General features: G+C 43.1%; 1 protein-coding gene across 1 annotated transcript in view; it reads left to right on the top strand.

Moving 5' to 3' along the window:
* The window catches only part of hmgcll1 (3-hydroxymethyl-3-methylglutaryl-CoA lyase like 1), a 121,291-nt gene that overhangs the window by 51,117 nt on the left and 49,652 nt on the right, over positions 1-20,522 (top strand). The window contains exons 6-7 of the mRNA XM_080193240.1: positions 8,099-8,162; positions 17,154-17,342. Coding sequence (XP_080049366.1) covers positions 8,099-8,162; positions 17,154-17,342 — 253 coding nt within the window. The remainder of the gene's footprint in view (positions 1-8,098; positions 8,163-17,153; positions 17,343-20,522) is intronic.

Below are 20,522 nucleotides of genomic sequence, written 5' to 3' on the forward strand. Positions count from 1 at the left end.
GTCATTGTGACAAAGGACAGTGTCAATACCCTTCACCCCACTATCTCCAATCACTACTACGTTCCTTTTCCCCTTCTCTTTGCCTATGTCCTGCTGCATCACTGTACCGTGTGCAGTTTGCTCACCAACCTCACCTGCCTCGTCCTCTTCCAGACTGGAAGCAAGAACCTCAAACCTGTTATGCAGATTAAGAGGCTGAGGCCTCCGCTCCTCACCCCCCTTCCTCCTCCCAGCAGCCCCCTTTTGTTCCTGACCCTTAGATTTAGACAGTCTAGGGGGGGTGGATGTCACTTGCACCCCATTGACAATGACACCCTCTCTCCCCCTGATGAGCCTCAGTGTCTGTAGCTCAGAGGCCAGCTCATCCACCTTGAGCTGGAGCTCCTCCAGCAACCTGCACTTACTGCAGACATGGCCACTGGGAAGGACCCTGGGGTCCACCAGTTCCCACATCATACAGGAACCGCACATCACATGCCCCTCCATTATTCAATATAATTTGTTGTGGGAAAAAATATTTTCCTTGTTTTTTGCTGTAGTAGTTTTGAAAAAAAAATTTTTTTTTTTTTTCCTTGTTCTTTCCACCTGGCCTTTTTACCTTCCAGCCCTTTTTGATATTAAGCCCTAATAGCTCACTCTGCTTCCCTCTCACTCCGCTGCCCGCTCCGACGCTGCCCGCTATCTACACCAGGCCTCCTTTTAAACTTGGCGCTGATTTAAAGCTGATGGGCCACAACTGCCTGATAATCACTCCCTCACAATTCTTAAAGCAGTAAATACAATAAGTACAATAATTACCGGTAAGCCTAACATCTGTGGTGGGTAAGTAACTAGAGAGGATCCTGAGGGATAAGATATACAGGCATTTGGAAATGGTTTGATTGGACTAGTCAGCATGGCTTTTTGCATTGGACATCATGCCTTACAAATTTGTTAGCGTTCTTTGATGAAATGACTAGGAATGTTTATGAGGGCAGGACTGTAGATGCAGTCTATATGGACTTCAGTAACGCCTTGGACAAAGTTCCACATGGTAGGCTGCTCTGGAAGATAGATCATATGAAATCCAGGAAGAGCTGGCAAATTGGATATACAATTGGCTTGGTGGCAGGAGACAGAGGGTAATGGTTCAAGAATGCTTGTCAGACTGGAGGCTGTGACTAGTGGTGTGCTTCAGGGCTCATTGCTGTTTGTTGTCTACATCAACAATTTGGATAAGAATGTACAAGGCATGATCAGTAAGTTTGCAGATGACACTGAAGTAGGTGGTATTGGAGACAGTGAGAAAGGTTATCAAAAATTGCAGCAGGACCTTGATCAGCTGGGGAAGTGGGCTGAGAAATGGCAAATGGAGTTCGATACAGATAAGCTTGAGGTGTTGCAATTTGGAAAGTCAAATCAAGGTAGGACTTTCATGGTGAATGGGAACCTTAGGGAGTGTTGTGGGACAGAAAGACCTTGGAGTTCAGCTGCATGGTTCTCTGAAGGTGGAGTCACAGGTAGATAGAGAAGTGAGGAAGGCTTTTGGCAAACTAACCTTCATCAGTCAGGGCATTGAGTATAGAAGTTGGGAAGTTATGTTGAGTTGGATAGGATGTTGGTGAGGCCGCATCTGAAGTATTAGAACATAGAACATAGAACATAGAACATTACAGCGCAGAACAGGCCCTTCGGCCCACGATGTTGCGCCGACCAGTTACAAAAACAATGACCCACTAGCCTATACCAATCCCTTTTCGTCCATAAACCTATCCAGAGATCTCTTAAACGCCCCCAAACTAGACGCATTTACAACTGCAGCAGGCAGGGCATTCCAATCCCTCACCACCCGCTGGGTAAAGAACCTACCCCTGACATCCGTCCTGTAGCTACCCCCCCTTAATTTAAAGCCATGCCCCCTCGTGCTAGCTTTCTCCATCCGAGGAAAAAGGCTATCACTATCCACCCTATCTAAACCTCTAATCATCTTATATGTTTCAATAAGATCCCCTCTTAGCCGCCTTCTTTCCAACGAAAACAACCCTAGATCCCTCAGTCTCTCCTCATAGGACCTCCCCACCATACCAGGCAACATCCTAGTAAACCTCCTCTGCACCCTCTCCAACGCCTCCACATCCTTCTTGTAATGCGGGGACCAGAACTGCACACAGTACTCCAAGTGCGGCCGCACTAGAGTAGTGTACAGTTGCAACATTACACTGCGACTCCTAAATTCAATCCCCCTACCAATAAACGCCAAGACACCGTACGCCTTCTTGACAACCTTATCTACTTGATTCCCAACTTTCAGGGATCTATGTACACACACACCTAGATCCCTCTGTTCATCCACACTATTCAAAGTCCTCCCGTTAGCCCTATACTCGACACATCTGTTGCTCCTACCAAAGTGAATTACCTCACACTTCTCCGCATTAAATTCCATCCGCCACCTCTCGGCCCAGCTCTGCAACCTATCTAAGTCTCCCTGCAGACTATGACACCCTTCCTCACAATCTACCACACCTCCAACTTTGGTGTCATCAGCAAATTTACTAATCCACCCAACTATACCCTCATCCAGATCATTAATAAAAATTACAAACAACAGTGGCCCCAAAACAGATCCCTGAGGCACACCACTCGTAACTGCACTCCATGATGAATATTTACCATCCACCACCACCCTCTGTCTCCTATCTGATAGCCAATTCCTGATCCAACTTCCTAGATTACCCACAATCCCATACATCTGCATTTTCTGCAGAAGCCTACCATGGTGAACCTTATCGAACGCCTTACTAAAATCCATGTATACCACGTCAACTGCCTTACCCCCATCCACCTCTTTGGTCACCTTCTCAAAAAACTCAATAAGGTTAGTAAGGCACGACCTACCTGCTACAAAACCATGCTGACTATTTCTATTGTGTTCGATTTTGGTCGTCTTGCTATAGGAAAGATGCTATTAAACTGGAGAGAGTGCAGAAACGTTTACAAGGATGTTGCAAGGACTCAAGGGACTAGCTATAGGGAGAGATTGGACAGGCTAGGACTTTATTCTTTGGAATGTAGGAGACTGAGGGGTGATCTTGTAGAGGTGTGTAAGATTGTGGGATGCATGAGTAGGGTGAATGCACTCAGTCTTTTTCTCAGGATTGGAGAATCGAGAACTGGAAGGCATAGGTTCAGGTCTAGGAGCAGAAACTGTCAGGTATGGGCACAAACGAAAAGTGGAGCTTTTTCAAGGAACAAATACTGCATGTCCATGAGACGTATGTCCCTGGCAGGCAGGCAGAAAATAGCCAAGTGAGGGAACCATGGTTCAGAAAGGAGATTGAATGTCTTGTTAAGAGGGAAAAGGAAGCAGATGTAAGGATGAAAAAACAAGGTTCAGTTGGGTCGCTTAAGTATTACAAGGTAGCTTGGAATGACTTAAAGAAAGGGCTTAGGAGAGCTAGGAGGGGGCATGAGAAGTCCTTGGTGGGTCGGATAAAAGAAAACCCCAAGGCTTTTTACTCTTATGTGAGAAATAAAAGAATGACCAGGGTGAGGTGAGGGCCAATTAAGGATGGTGGGAACTTGTGCATGGAGTCAGAAGAGATAGGTGAGGCGTTGAATGAATACTTTTCTTCAGTGTTCACTAAGGAGAGGGGCCATGTTTTTGACGATGAGTGCGTGATACAGGCTGATAGAATGGAGGAGGTAGATGTTCTGAGGAAGATGTATTAGCAATTTTGAAAAACCTGAGGGTGGATAAGTCCTCTGGGCCAGATGGGATACATCCTAGGATACATTGAGAGGCAAGGGATGAGATTGTGGAGCCTTTAGCTTTGATCTTTGAGTCGTCACTGTTCACAGGGATTGTGCCAGAGGACTGGAGAGTGGCAAATGTTGTTCCTCTCTTCAAGAAAGGAAATAGGAATGATCCTGGTAATTATAGGCCAGTTAGTCTTACTTCAGTGGTCGGTAAGTTAACGGAAAGGGTCCTGAGAGATAGAATTTATAACCACTTGGAAAGATTCAGTTTAATCCAGGATAGTCAGCACGGTTTTGTGAGGGGTAAGTCCTGCCTCACAAATTTGATTGAATTCTTTTAGGCGGTAACTATGTGTGTGGACGAAGGTAGAATAGTTGATGTCGTACACATGGATTTTAGTAAGGCATATGATAAGGTTCCCCATGGTAGGCTCATTGAAGAAGATAAGGAGGTGTGGGATAGAAGGAAATTTGGCCAATTGGATAAGTAACTGGCTGTATCATAGAAAACAGAGGGTAGTGGTGGAGGGAAAATTTTCAGACTGGAGGCCCGTTATCAGCAGTGTACCACAGGGGTCAGTGCTGGGTCCTCTGTTATTTGTGATTTTTATCAATGATTTGGAAGAGGGGGCTGAAGGGTGGGTTAGTAAATTTGCTGATGACACCAAGATTGGTGGAATAGTGGATGAGGTGGAGGGCTCTTGCAGGCTGCAAAAAGACATTGATAGGATACAGAGCTGGGCAGAAAAGTGGCAGATGGAGTTTAACCCTGATGAGGTGATTCATTTTGGTCAGACAAACTTGAAGGCGGATTACAGGGTCAACAGCAGGCTGATTCCGGAGTTGAGGGGGTTGAGCTATGAGGAGAGGCTGAATAAACTAGGCTTGTACTCGTTAGAGTTTAGAAGAATGAGGGGAGATCTCATTGAGACATATAAGATGATGAATGGGATGGATAGGATAGAGGTGGAGAGACTCTTCCCGCTCAGAAAGGACAGTAGGACTGGGGGGGCACAGCCTCAAGATAAAGGGGGGGGGCGGTTTAGAACGGAGTTGAGGAGGAACTTCTTCACTCAAAGGGTGGTGAATCTCTGGAATTCTCTGCCTGTTGAAGTGGTGGAGGCTGCCTTGCTAAATATTTTTAAGACACGGGTTGATGGGTTTTTGATAAGCGAGGGGATTAAGGGTTATGGGGAGAGGGCGGGAATGTGGAACTGAGCCACGACAGATCAGCCATGATCTTATTGAATGGCGGGGCAGGCTCGAGGGCTAGATGGCCTACTCCTACTCCTATTTCTTATGTTCTTATGTTCTAAGGAATCTGGAGGAACAGAGAGATCCTGGGGTTCGTATCCACAGATCTCAGAAGGTTGCCACTCAATTGGATAGGGCCGTGAAGAAGGCTTATAGTGTGTTAGCATTTATTAACAGGGGGTTTGAGTTTAAGAGTGGTGGGGTTATGCTGCAACTGTGCCAGACATTGGTGAGGCCACATTTGGAATATCGTGTTCAGTTCTGGTCACCTCACTATAAAAGGATGTGGAAGCATTGGAGAGAGTGCAGAGAAGATTTACCAGGATGCTGCCTGGTTTGGGGGTTAGGTCTTATGAGGAAAGGTTGAGGGAGCTGGGGCTTTTCTCTTTGGAGCGGAGGAGGATGAGAGGCGACTTAATAGAGGTCTATAAGATGATGAGAGGGATAGATAGGGTGGACGTGCAGAGACTATTTCCTCGAGTGGATGTAGCTGTTACTAGGGGGCATAGCTATAAAGTTCATGGTGGGAGAAATAGGAGGGATATACGAGGTAGATTCTTCACTCAGACAGTGGTTGGGGTGTGGAATAGACTGCCTGCTGTGATAGTGGAGTTGGACATTTTAGGAACTTTCAAGCGGTTATTGGATAGGCACATGGAGCACTCAAGAATTATAGTGAGGGGATCGCTTGATCTTGGGATTGGACATAGCTCGGCGCAACATTGAGGACCGAAGGGCCTGTACTGTGCTGTAATGTTCTATGTTAAGAGGGGAAAGAATTAATGGGAACTTGAGGAGCAACTTTTTATTTTACACAGAGGGTGGTACGTGTGTGGAATGAGTTGCCAGAGGAAGTGGTTGAGGCAGGGACATTGGCAACATTTAAAAGGCATTTGGACGGGTATGTGGATAGAAAATATTTAGAGTGATATGTACAAAATTCAGGCAAATGGGGTTAGCTAAGAGAGGCATTTTGGTCGGCATGGACCAGTTTGGGCTGAAGGGCCAGTCTCTGTGCCATAGATTCTATGATCTATGATCCATGTACCAATCTTTGGGATTGAGTAAACACGTTATGCGTTTGTTTATTCAGACTAGGCAAATGAGAACAGTTATACATTGGTAGGAAGCTTGAACACAACAGAGACTTCCCAGCCCTGCTGTGGCAGGATTCCCCATGGCAACCAATTTAAATCTCCATTGGCTTCAGTAGGACCGGAAGATCTTGCTAGCAAGAGGGGCTGGAAAATCTCATCCACCATGCTCTACACCAAGAGAAAAGGAAACTAAGACTGGATCATGAGACACATTTCCCTTCAAGTAGTGTCTTGTTGATATTCTTTCAAGGTCTATAACAATAGTTTAGATTTTTAAAAATCATCTTTTGTGGGTGAATTCTACCACCTTCAATAACTTGCGTAGTTTATAACCTTCATGAATGTTTAAAGTTTATTTATTAGTATCATGCGGAGACTGCTCGACAATCACCAGGCAAGAGTGTTCTCTTCCTGTTGGGTAACACTTCAGCGGTCACGGGCAGTCAACCTCTGATCTTCGGGTAAGCGTTCTCCAAGGTGGCCTTCATGACACATGACAACGCAGAGTCGCTGAGCAGAGACTGATAGCCAAGTTCCGCACACATGAGGACAGCCTCAACCGGGATCTTGGGTTCACCCATTACGTTATCTGTAACCCCAACAACTCGCCTGGGCTTGCAAAATTTCACCGACTGTCCTGGCTGGAGACAATACAGATCTCATTAACCTGTGCTTAACCCTCTCTTCACTCACATTGTCTGTACCTTTAAGACTTGATTACCTGTAAAGACTCGCATTGCAACCATTATTTTGTAAATTGAGTTTGTGTCTTTATATGCCCTGTTGGTGAACAGGACTCCCACTTACCTGATTAAGGGGCAGCGCTCCGAAAGCTAGTAGCTTGTGCTACCAAATAAACCTGTTGGACTTTAACCTGGCGTTGTGAGACTTCTTACTGTGTTTACCCCAGTTCAACACTGGCACCTCCACATTGTAGATAGTGGACAGACTTTGGAGAGTCAGGAGGTCAAAAATGCCCAGTAGAACTCACCACAGAATTCCCAGCCTCTGACTTGCCTATCTAATCACAGTATTTATATAGTTAATCCATTTAAATTTCTGGTCAACAGGCACTCCAAGGATATTGACGGTAGAAAATTTAACATTGTTAATGCCATTGAATGTCAAGGAGAGATGTTTAGATTCTGTCTTGTTGGAGATGGTCACTGGCTGGCTCTTGTGTGGTGCGCTTGTTACTCCCCACTAATCATTCAAAGCTTAAAGTCCTTACAGAAGTTAATATGATGATGAGTCCTGAACAGATTCTGTCTTATGGTTTGTGTCGTGGCCTCACCTAGAATCAGATTACTTGTAGTAATGGTCGACAGCATCTGTTGGTACGAAGATTCACATGAGTTCAAGTTACATGCTGAGGAGAAAATATGATTAAAAATCAGACTATAATTTTAGATTGTAATGAAATATGGGAGAGGGATACCCATACACTTCAAAATGTAATTTGCGAGATCCATTCACAAACCTACATAAAATTAATTGCAGAGCGTTCATATAAACAGTTTGAATAAACCTGGAAGAATATACTACATTTTCCTTTGGTCAATTTACTTTTGGGAGAGAATCCTTAAAATGGTTGTGCAGTTCTATATTACAATAACAAAATAAGTTTCTTGATTCTAAACAATAACCTGAGATAATTTGAAAGTAATATAATCCCTATTCCCTGCCCCTTGAAATGATGTTATGCATTGCTATCAGAGTTCAAAAGTTCTAACAAAGAAAAACTTAATATGATCATGAAGTATGTCAAATCATTATATGAGTTTCTGCTTTGATCTTTATGATGAATCAGCATTTTGTTCAGTGGCAATTCAGAGTTCAAAAGTTCTAACAAAGAAGAACTTAATATGATCATGAAGTATGTCAAATCATTATTTGAATTTCTGTTTTGATCTTTTTGATGAATCAGCATTTTGTTCAGTGGCAATTCAACAGATTGTAGCAATAAAAGAAACAAAACAAAACACTGTTTTTTACTGTTCAAACAACAGGTATGTGTCTTGTGCAATAGGATGCCCATATGAAGGAAACATTGCACCAGCTAAAGTTGCAGAGGTAAGCTATTATACAGCTAGTCTTGTACTAATTACAGTGCTTATTGGAACTTGCCTCCTAAACAATTATATTTGAAGTAAATAATTTGGAAAGAAAGTTGTTGGAAAGTTTATTGTTGTGAGGGTTTTTATAGTTAGTCCATCACCATTAGAAATATCCAAGGCAAGAAAGAAGAGAGATTTAATTTGCTTCCATTCATTGTAAATAAGTGATAGTCTTCAAAAATGCCAAACAAGTGGCTCAAACTTAGAACATAGAACAGTACAGCAAAGTACAGGCCCTTTGGCCCTCGTTGTTGTGCTGAGCTATATCCAAACCCAAGATCAAGCTATCCCATTCCCTATCATTCTGGTGTGCTCCATGTGCCTATCCAATAACTGTTTGAAAGTTCCTAAAGTGTCCGACTCCGCAGGCAGTGCATTCCACACCTCAACCACTCTCTGAGTAAGGAGTAAAAGTTTCTAGTAATTTATTGCTATTTAGCTTCTCCAGCAATTTATACAGCACCCAAGACTTTGTTCTGCTCCATTCTGTTGCCTTCTTTTACTTTAACTCATCCCTTTCTCCAATGGTTTTTATTTATCTTATTGTTATCTTATTCCCAAGATACAAACTGTTTCCATATTTGTAGCTACTTTAGTGGTTAAATCAGGCCACATGGCACACACCTTTCAGGCCTTCTGTGATCTTCCAAGACACAAACTTGGTTATGTAGACAGAGGAAATTTTCCACTCAGCTTATTGGTAAGGGCAAGCAAGTGATGTTCTTTGCATGAAGATGCATTAAATCATTTGCATATGCAAAAAAGGACCTAATGCCTGCTTAAGGCTTACTGCAACTTTGATTGCAACTTTCCTCCCTAGGAAAAAACAAACCCTAAATGAAAAAGGTGAGTATTTATAATCACCATCATTGCTGTGGCTTAACATCCAGGCCTCACAATTCATGAGCTACTTCCAATGCTCTCTGGCCAGCTCCCCTTCGGCCAGCTCCATGCCGGCCAATTCCTCGTTGGCCAACTCGATCTCGGTTTTTGAACTAGAGGACCTTGGTTTCCAGCATTGGGACCTTTCTTTGTGATTGTGCATGAGGTTGTCCATGATAACGAAATCCCAGGGTCCAGTGATCAAGAGCACCTCAACAGTCAGAATGAGGATCTAGGGATGGGTAGCTTCCTTCTCTATCTGCTGAGACGTACCATATAAAACTGGTAGGAAGCCAAGTTCTCAAGGATTAGTAATTCACCTAATCTATGCACATGGCAAAACATTACATTGTTGAGTTTCCACGTTTACCAATGTCCCATAGTCTATATGGATTGACAACATTTCATATTTTTCTCATTGTTGCATTCTGAGTTCCAGTTTACAATTTCACTTGTTTCATGGTGGATGTCTTTAGGACATTATACATTAGGTAAATGAGTGGTTAAAGGACTATTTAGTGCAAAGGGAAAGAGAGTTTGTTCTCAGTGGTAGGAGTGGACAGCAGGATTTTATTTCACTTGACTTGTGATATTGGGGCATCCTGGGCCACAATATCAAGAGCTGGTCTGTCAAGTGGTTCCGATCTGCATCCCCCCTCTCTCTGCTTCTCCATGTCTCCTCAGCCAAAGTTGAGTGATGAGGCCATTCCTGCTCCTCCTTCTGCAGTTCTTTCTGCTGGCCTCTCTCAGGCAAGTTGTGAAAAGAAGCGCAGACTTATCTTGCCAGCTGAAATGCATTTTTCGTACTTTGATGACTTGATTGATGCCATACCTGATAGTCATGTGGTTCTCATTGTAGAACTCTTATTGCTGTGGTTCCTCACATTATCATCAGCCAGGTTTGAAGTGGGTGCCCCTCACCTCCAAGCAGACAGCAGTTAAGTCTGTTTCCTGGAATGAAAAGGTCTTGAATGCTTCTGTATGACAGCTCTGAGGGAATCTGGTGGACAGCTGCATGCATCCTTTTTTTGTGGTTTCATGCCAGCTATATACTCTTAGAAGAACATTCTGTGTAGTTTATAAAAAAATTGTGCTTGTTGCGGTGGTGTGTAGTATAGAACATAGAAAAATTACAGCACAAACAGGCCCTTTGGCCCACAAATTGCGCCGATCATTTCCCTACCTACTAGGCTTACCTATAACCCTCAATCCTATGAAGTCCTATGTATTCATCCAGAAGTCTCTTAAAAAACCCTATTGAATTTGCCTCCATCACCACCGATGGCAGCTGATTCCACTCACTCACCACCCTCTGAGTGAAAAACTTACCCCTGATATCTGCTCTATACCGACTCCCCAGCACCTTAAACCTGTGTCCTCTTGCAGTGACCCTGGGAAAAAACCTCTGAGAATCTACCCGATCTACACCTCTCAACATCTTATACACTTCTATCAGGTCACCTCTCATCCTTTGTCTGTCCAAGGAGAAAAGACCGAGCTTCCTCAACCTATCCTCATAAGGCAGGCCTCCTAATCCAGGCAACATCCTTGTAAATCTCCTCTGCACCCTTTCAATAGCTTCTACATCCCTCCTGTAATGAGGCGACCAGGACTGAACACAGTACTCCAAGAGGGGTCTGACTAGGGTCTTATAAAGCTGCAGCATTATCTCCCGACTCCTAAACTCAGTCCCTCTATTGATGAAGACCAGTTCACCATACGCCTTCTTAATCACATCCTCTACCTGCGAGGCCAATTTAAGAGTCCCGCGGACCCGGATACCAAGGTCCTTCTGATCCTCTACACTGCTAAGAGTCTTACGCGTGATATTATATTCCTTCATCCCATTTGACCTGCCAAAATGGATCACTACACATTTATCTGCCAATCCAGCCAGACACTCGCTCATTCTGACTATTTTGACCACTTGAGAAGTTTATATGATTCTAGCCCTAGAAAAAAAATTCCATCAGTGACCAGCGAGTTGCATTTCTGTGCAGTTGACTGGGAGACCCTTGATAGGTCTTCTGTCGTGCCCTTGAATGATGTGGTGGCAAACCAAATTGAGGTGGTGGTCATTTTCACAGCAACGTGTTGCCCACATTATCTGGAGACAGCAGGTGTCAGCCAGCATCTGATGTAATAACTACAGCCTGCAGAAGTACCGCTCTTCTCGAGATCAAGGAAATTGAATCTTCAATCACATAGTTACATTGGTACAAAGGATCGAGGTTCAAAGAAGCAAACAGCACAGGAGGAAGGGGCACAGGACAGAGGCACAGGCCCCCCACCTGCTTCTGTTCACCTCGGTCCTTTGTACTTCCCTCCTGTACATCTCTCCTGTTCACCTCTCTCTTTTGGGACTTCCTCCTGTGACTATCACTGCTGCCATAGTCTCCTACCTCTATATGCTGTCAATCACGTGCAAAACAGAAGAAACTGAGATAACAATTGCAATGAATACGGGTTCATTCAGAAAGAAAAATGGTCAGCTTAGAGAGTTTAGAGGAATGGGACAAAAACTGAAAATGCTGGAAGATCTCAGTAGGGTCTGACAGCATCTGTGGGGAGAAAATGGAGCTGACGTTTAGATGATCCTTGGTCAGAGCTTCAGAATAACGGGAGGTGATCTCTTTCAAATATATAAAATTCATACAGGGCTCAACAGGATAGACGTAAGAAGGATGTTTTCCTGGCTGGATGGGTCTGAAACCAAGGGATATAGTCTCAGTATGTGAGACAGGCCATTTAGAACTCAGAAGGAGGCGAATCTTCACTCAGAAGGAGGTGAATCATCACTCAGAAGGAGGTGAATCTTTGGAATTTTCTACTTGAGAGAATGGTGGAAGTTCAGTCATTGAGTATGTTCAAGACAGAGATCGATAAATTTTTAGAAGCTAAGTATGTCAAGGGGGATAATATGGGAAAATGACCTTGAGTTAGAAGATGACCATAACCTTGTTGAATAGTGGAGCAGGCTTGAAGGTCTGAATGGTGTACTCCTCCTCCAATTTCCTCTGCACCTACATAGTAGCTGCTGCAGCTGCTCAAATTTATCTCAGTTTCCCAAGCCCCATTTTGGGAGTGAACCTGAATTCAATACATTAACAAAATGTTAACATACTATTAAATAACTTGACACCATAGCATCCACCACCACCTCCCCCGGTGATGTGACATCACGCTGGCATGAATCACTGCTGGTTTTGGTTTCCCCTGGCATTGCCAAGGGGTCAGTACTAAGGAGCGCATGAAATGGGCAGTGCCCAAGTGACTCTGTCAGGAGTAGAAACTGTCCACCATTGAGGAAGTGTGGGCTTCTGTTATGTCTGGTGTGGGGGAAAGAGAGAAGACCCCAATGCCTGTGGGTGGGAAGGGTGAGAGGGGAGAGCCTTGGTGTCTGTGTGGGGGCAGGGGAGAGCCTCGGTGTCTGTGTGGCAGGAGCTGGGGAGAAGGCAGAGTCTGTGAGGGGTGGGGGGGGGGGGAGGTAGAGTCCCGATGTCTGAGAGGGGTCGGGGAGTAGGGACCCCTAGTGTTTGTATCGTGTGATGATGGGGCGGAGTTGTCCTGATGTTTGGATGTGTCCTGATTTCCTTGGTGGTCCCGATCCCTGTCAGGAGAGGGGCGGCCTGATTTCTATGGTGGGGTGGGGGGACTTAAATTTAACTTTGAAAAGGATGATCAGAGCGCAGAAGCCTGGCTTTGCTGGCTGTGTGATCCCTGCCAGTGCTTTGAAATTGCGCTGTGCGCTGTTAAACCAGGCAAGAAAAACAGTCTGTGATGCCGGTGAGTTTCACATAGTTTTTCTTACCTGATCATGTATTCCACGCAATTTTGGATATATAGCACCCAGAAAATGCTGGATAAATTCAGCAGACCTGTGGCAGCGTCTGTGGCGCGAGAAACACATTTAGCATTTTGAGTTTGTATGACTCCCATTTATCCAGTTTTTCCTATTTTTATTATTAATGATGCACCCCTCTCTTGTTCACCATGTCTGTTGTTACAATGCCAACAGATGTTACTTCTAGACAAGTCAGATTCCAGGGTGGAATGGTGGCACAGTGCCTCACGGTGCCAGGCACCCGGGTTCAATTCCAGCCTCGAGTGACTGTCTGTGTGGAGTTTGCACGCTCTCCCTGTGTCTGCATGGGTTTCCACAGGGTGCTCTGGTTTCGTCCCACACTCCAAAGATATGTGGGTTAGGTTGATTGGCCGTACTAAATTGACCCAACTGTCAGGGGTATTAGCAGGGTAAACGTGTGGGGAATGGGACATGGATGAGATTGTGGTCAGTCCAGAGTTGATGGGCCGAATGGCCTGTACTGTAGGGATTCTATGCTCCTATATCCTGGCTTTCATATTTTGTTTAGAAAGATGGAGAACAGCTACTGAACAGTCACGTTAGTCTGCTGATGAACTTTTAATAAGAGTTAAGAGAGGAAGGCAAAGGGATGTCTGGTAAGTGGGAGGCTTTCAAAAGCGTGTTCATCAGCGTTCAAGGTAAACACATTATTCTTAGAGTGGAGGGTAGAAGTAGGGAACCTTGGATGACTTGGGATATTGAGGCTCTGGTCAAGAAGAAGAAGGAGGCACGTGGCATGTACAGGCAACAGGGATGAAGTGAATCTCTTGAAAAGTATAGGGGGTGTAGGAGTAGAGTTGAGAGAAATCAGGAGGGAAAAAAGGGGACACAAGATTGTTTTGGCCGATAAGGCAAAGGAGAATCCAAAAGAGCTTCTACAAATACATAAAGGTCAAAAGAGCAACTAAGGAGAGGGTAGGACGCCTTAAAGATCAACAAGGTCATCTATGTGCAGATCCACAAGAGATGGGTGAGATCCTAAATGAATATTTCTCATCACTGTGTACTTTGAGAAAAGCATGGATATTAGGAAACTTGGGGAAATAAATAGTGATATCTTGAGGAGTGTACACATTACAGAGAAGGAGATGCTGGAAGTCTTAAAGCACATCAAGGTAGATAAATCCCCGAGACGATGAAATGTATCCCAGGACATTGTGGGAGGCTAGGGAGGAAATTGTGAATCCCCTAGCAGAGATATTTGAATCATCAGTAGTCACAGGTGAGGTGCCTGAAGATTGGAGGGTGGCAAATGTTGTGCCTTTGTTTAAAATGGGCTGCAGGGAAAAGCCTAGGAACTATGGACCAGTGAACTCGTATCTGTGGTGGGTAAATTGTTGGAAGGAATTTTGAGAGATAGGATCTACAGGCATTTAAAGACACCAGGATTGATTAGGGACAGTCAGCATGGCTTTGTAAGTGGAAAATCGTGTCTCACAAATTTGATTGAGTTTTTGACCAAGAAGGTAGATGAGGTCAGTGCAGTCAACGTTGTCTACATGGACTTTAGCAAGGCCTTTGACAAGACACTGCATGGTAGATTGTTGCATAAGATTAAATGTCATGGGGTCCAGGGTGAGGTAGTTAAATGACAGAAGACAGAGGGTGGTTATAGAGGGTTATTTTTCAAACTGGAGGTCTGTGACCAGTGTGCTTCAGGGATCAGTGCTGGGTCCACTGTTATTTGTCATTTAAATTAATGACTTAATGCCTGCGGAAGGATATATTGGCCTTGGAGGGAGTGCAGAGGAGGTTCACTAGGCTGATACCGTAGATGAGGGGGTTGGACTATGAAGAGAGACTAAATAGACTGGGTCTGTACTCATTGGAGTTTAGAAGGATGAGGGGGGATCTTATAGAGACATATAAGATAATGAAAGGGATGGATAGGGTAGTGGTAGAGAGATTCTTCCTGCTTAGAAAGGATAGGAGGTCTAGAGGGCACAGCCTCAAGATAAGGGAGGGGGGTGCAGTTTAGATCGGAGTTGAGGAGGAACTTCTTCACTCAAAGAGTGGTGAATCTCTGGAATTCTCTGCCCATTGAAGTGGTGGAGGCTTCCCTCGCGGGAAAGTCGAACTGATCAACTTCAGATCAGCCATGATCTTATTGAATGGAGGGCAGGCTCGAAGGGCTAGATGGCCTACTCCTATTTCTTATGTTCTTATGACTTAGATGAGAATATAGGAGGCATGGTTAGTAAGTTTAAAGGTGACACCAAGATGACACCAAGATTAGTGGCATAGTGGACTGTGAAGAAGGTTATCTTGGATTGTAATGGGATCTTAACCAATTGGGCCAGTGGGCTGATGAATGGCAGATTGTGTTTAATTTAGACAAATGCGAGGTGATGCATTTTAGTAGATTGAACCAGGGCAGGACTCACACAGTTAATGTAGGGCGTTGGGGAGAGTTACAGAGCAGAGGTCTAGGGGTACAGGTTCATAGCTCCTTGAAAGTGGAGTCACAGATGGACAGAGTGGTGAAGTAGGCATTCAGCATGCTTGGTTTCATTGGTCAGAACATTGAATACAGGAGTTGGGATGTCTTGTTGAAGTTGTACAAGACATTGGTAAGGCCACACTTGGAATACTGTGTACAGTTCTGATCACCCTATTATAGAAAGGATATTATTAAACTAGGAAGTGTGCAGAAAAGATTTACCAGGATGTTACTGGGACTTGATGGTTTGAGTTATACGGGGAGGCTGGATAGACTGGGGCTTTTTTCTTTGGAGCATAGAAGGCTGGGGGGTGATCTTATAAAGTTCTATGAAATAATGTGGGGCATTGATCAGCCAGGTAGTCAGTTAGGGGAGTCTAAAATTAGAGGGCATAGATTGAAGGTGAAAAGGGAGAGATACAAAAGTGTCCAGAGGGGCAATTTTTTCACACAGAGGGTGGTGAGTGTCTGGAACAAGCTGCCAAAGGTACAAGGCGGTACAATTTTGTCTCTTAAAAAGCATTTAGACAGTTACGTGAGTAAGATGGGCAAATGGGCCAAATGTAGGCAATTGGGACTAGCTTAGGTTTTAAAAAAAGGGCAGCATGGACAAGTTGGGCTGAAGGGCTTGTTTCCATGCTGTAAACCTCTGTGACTCTAAGAGAATAAAAGTTTATTAAACAAGAAAATATCAAATATACTTCACTATTCCTACATCCACATTTATACCATCACATATATGTACGGATTTGCAAGGAATACACAAGGTACAAAAATATATGTTGTACTTTAATGGTCACAGTAACTGCCACGGTCCATGTAAACCAATTATGAGTCTGTAATCAGACAGACACACACTCACTTCAAAAACAAAGTGGGTAACGCCACCTTAAAGCAACTTCTATGGATTCTCATCAACTCTCCCCAGATGCTTGGTTTCTGGGACTTTCTCCTGTTCTTTTATGAAATCTGCTTTCTGCAGTCACCCTTCCTGAGTCCAGCTCCTCCTGGCACCTCCTTCCAACTGAACTAAAACTATTTTCTTTTCTCCCCTGGAATCTGTGTGGGTCCACTGTTGCTAGGCAAAAGCCTGTTTTTTTTTTCCTATTTTGGTTTGATTTCCCCAATTCATTACCCCACTGAGGATTCTCCACTTCAAGGGTAATAGAACCTCATTAAAATGCAGGTGCACAAGGAAACCCATCAATATACAGGCAACTTTTTAAAGTGAACTATAATTCAAGTTCCCTCTTTTTCAATGCACAAATACAGAAATGAAAATAAACTTAAAACTAGCTTTTTCCTAACATCCACACACAAATATAACTTACTTAAAACGATCTCTATCCTTAAGACAGTAAAGACTTCTCTCCAGTTCTTTGTGTATGATCCTCCTTTTCTCAAAGTGTGCTGAATATTCCTCATCAATTTCAATTTGTTTATGACTTTCAAAATGTTTAAGGATTCTCCATACAGTGACTTATTTGACCCACAGTTTTTAGAAATGTAATTTCACCTATTTTCTTTAAACAAGTGGCATTATTAAAGGTTTCCTTGAACTCAGCATTATCAAACCAACAAAATTATTTGTTGATGTTTCGCCATTCCCTTGAAAGTACGTGAATTTAAGACAGATGCATTGATCCGTATCTGTTTAATACGTTATTGGTTTTCTCTTCACTGTTCCTAGAAATCTATTGCTTTTATTGTTCAAATGAAAAGCAAAATACTATATCATAATTTATGTTTTTTTCCTGAAGGTGGCTAAAAGAATGTACAGTATGGGCTGCTATGAAATTTCTCTGGGGGACACGACTGGGATAGGAACTCCTGGCAATGTGAAGAAAATGCTGGAAGCAGTGGTGAAAGAAATCCCTAAAAGTGCCCTTGCTGTTCATTGCCATGACACATATGGCCAAGGTCTGGCTAATGTCTTTGTAGCTTTACAGGTAAGCACAGTTTTATTTGACAATTTATATCGGCACCAATGAGGTCTATGGCCAGGATTATACACGCCACGGATTGTTAGAGTATGAAGTGAAACAAATTGCTGGAATAATTGCTGCCATTGGTGCTAATTCTGATGAGCACTTGCTTGAGAATTAATAGCTCTCATCAGCTCATGATGTAAATATGATATAAATGGTGCTAAGATTCAAAAACAAAGTGGGTGACCAACTACTGCAAAAAACGAATCAACTTTTTAAAATACCAAAAGCAAGTATTTTGGGCAGATCTTGTTATGATGGAGGCAAGACCAAAAAATGCTGCTTAAAAGTCTGAGATCTCACCAGTGGGAGAGGCTGTTAAATTCTGCCCCTTAAATGCATTGACCCGGGGAATTTGCAATGCTGCTCTCTCCTGCCACAACATTGCATTCATTCACTTACAATCAGTTGTGTTTTTTTTGCATGTGTCCTAAAACAAATTTAAGATTTTATCTCAATAAAACCTTAAACCTTTTGTATCCATTTGGATGCAAATTTGGCTTGTTCTTGAGGGTTGTTTTTCAATTTGGAAGTCTGTGACCAGTGATGTGCCTCAGGGTAGGTGTTGGGTCCACTGTTATTTGTCATTTATATTAATGATTTGGTTGGGAATTTAGGAGGCATGATTAATAAGTTTGTAGATGACACCACAATTCGTGGCATAGTGGATAGTGAGGAAGGTTAACTAGGATTGCAATGGGATCTTGATCAATTGGGTCAGTGGGCTGATGGAGTTTAATTTAGATAAATGTGAGGTGATGCATTTTGGTAGACCGAACCAGGACAGCACTTGCTCAGTTAATGGTAGGGCACTGGGGAGAGTTATAAAACAAAGCGATCTAGAGGTACAGATTCATAGTTCCTTGAAAATGGAGTCACAGGTGGTCACAGTGGTGAAGATGGCATTTGGCATGCTTAGTTTCATTGGTCAGAACATTGAATACAGGAGTGGGGATATCGTGTTAAAGTTGTACAAGACATTAGTAAGGCCACATTTGGAATACTGTGTACAGTTCTGGTCACCCTACTATAGAAAGGATATTATTAAACTAGAAAGAGTGCAGAAAGATGTTACGGGACTTGCTAGTGTGGGTTACAAGGAGAGGCTGGATAGACTGGGACAGAAACATTTAGACAGTTACAGGGGTAAGATAGACATAGAAGGATATGGGCCAAATGCAGGCAATTGGGATCAGCTTAGGGGTTTATAAAAAAGGGCGACGTGGACAAGTTGGGCCAAAGAGCCTGCTTCCATGCTGTAAACCTCTATGACTGTGACATTTTTTATTTTGATGGCATTTCATTTCATGTAGTCTTGCATAGCTGGACAACTAGATTTTAAATTAACCCACCATCAGGATTGTGTTTTTGCCCAGTGGGATCTGACCTGTGAAGGATGGGAGTTTTGCCATATAACTTTTTCACTAGGTTGATCCCTCCTACTTGAGAATCCTCAGCTCTTCATTCAAACTCCATCAAAGGTGCCCTCCCACATTCTGTGCAGAGCCCCATAATGATCATTAATAATGCTCCTTATGTCAATCTCTGTTTGTGATGGGATCATGACATGCATTCTTCTTACCATTCACTTATGGCTGTCACAGAATAATGGACACAGTGGTGGGACAGCAAACATCCCAGAACTCCATGCAGTACAAATGGCATTTGATTTACAAGCTCCAAAATCGGAATTCAGTCCAACTTGGACCACCAAACCAGATGGTACCAATATAAGCAGCACAAAATATCCCTGCTGTGTGGTGCTTAAAATAATTACAATTGCTGCCGATGCTATTTATTAGCTGCCTACCTATTAGGGTTATCAATAATGCCCAAGAGGCATTAAAGGCAACCAACTCCTCTTAAACTGGGGGCGCCTTCAGGCTGTAAAAACAGTGCAACAGGATTCTATTCATCATAGAATCCCGACAGTACAGAAGGAGGGCACTCAGCACATCGATTCTGCACGTGTATCTTAACAAGGACTACCCCACATCCTATCCCCATAATCCCATGCATTTTACCCCACTAATCCCCTACATGACCAGTCCACCTAACCTGCACATCTTTGGACTGTGGGGGAAACCGGAGCTCCTAGAGAAAATCCATGCAAACATGGGGAGAACATGCAAACTCCACACAGACAAAGCTGGAATCGAACCTGGGTCCCTGGTGCTGTGAGACAGTGAGGTTCTGGAAGAAATGGCTGGAGCAAGTGAACATGAAGATTCTCAATGTTGGAATGGAGGTCATGGGGCAATCTGACAACTGCAGCTGCTATTAATGCTGCACAAGCCACATCTCAGCTTGAAATCTGCCTTGGCTGATCTAATCTATTTTTGTATTGTAGTAATGAGGCGGAATAGCCTCACTGAATATAAAAGATACAACTCCAGTAATAACTTTAACATTTTGGAGTGCTAAAATGCTTATTAAAAGAAAAGATAAGACTTAAACACACAATATAAAAGATACAAAGTTGGAAAAACCTGACAAACCAACCCTCAAAATGTTTTACTAAATAATAAAACAATATTTTCTGAAAATAGCTCTTAATGATTCTTAATCGTAATATCCAGGAAATATTACACAAACTGAGAAATTGCTTTCACTTTAAACAGGAGTATAACATAAGACTTTCCAGAACTAATCCATACTGATGTGGTTTTTCAAAAGAAATTCTAAACAATCTGTTTTGCAGGACAGAATAGTCTCCTGACTCAAAACATAAGTTGCTTTTACTCAATTAAAGACTTTTGCAGCATTTTCAGCACACTCCAAATGCAGAGGAGGTGACTTTCAGTAGGACTTACCTGATAGTAACTCAAGTCAGCTGTGAAAGTTCCCTCTGTTTTTCTCTCCACAAATGCTACCCGAGCTGCTGAGTTTTTCTAGCATTTCCTGTTTTAACTCAGCAGAAGTCCTGTTGCCATAAATATCCTATTAACCCTTTTTATTTTAACTCTTTATTCTCTTCAGATATCTCTTTGAAGACTCAGGTTCTCAAATATTAAAACCTGTCATCTTCCTATTTTATCCTATTTTCCTATTTTCTCTATTTCTGATTCAATAAAATTTTAAAATTTAGGGGAGGAAGCCTGTCTCCCCTTGAAGACAGCAGTCTGATTGTTATGAGAAGGG

The sequence above is a fragment of the Carcharhinus amblyrhynchos genome, chromosome 7 (assembly GCF_965287045.1).
Source record: "Carcharhinus amblyrhynchos chromosome 7, sCarAmb.v2.hapA, whole genome shotgun sequence".
NCBI classification, from domain to species: Eukaryota; Metazoa; Chordata; class Chondrichthyes; order Carcharhiniformes; family Carcharhinidae; genus Carcharhinus; species Carcharhinus amblyrhynchos.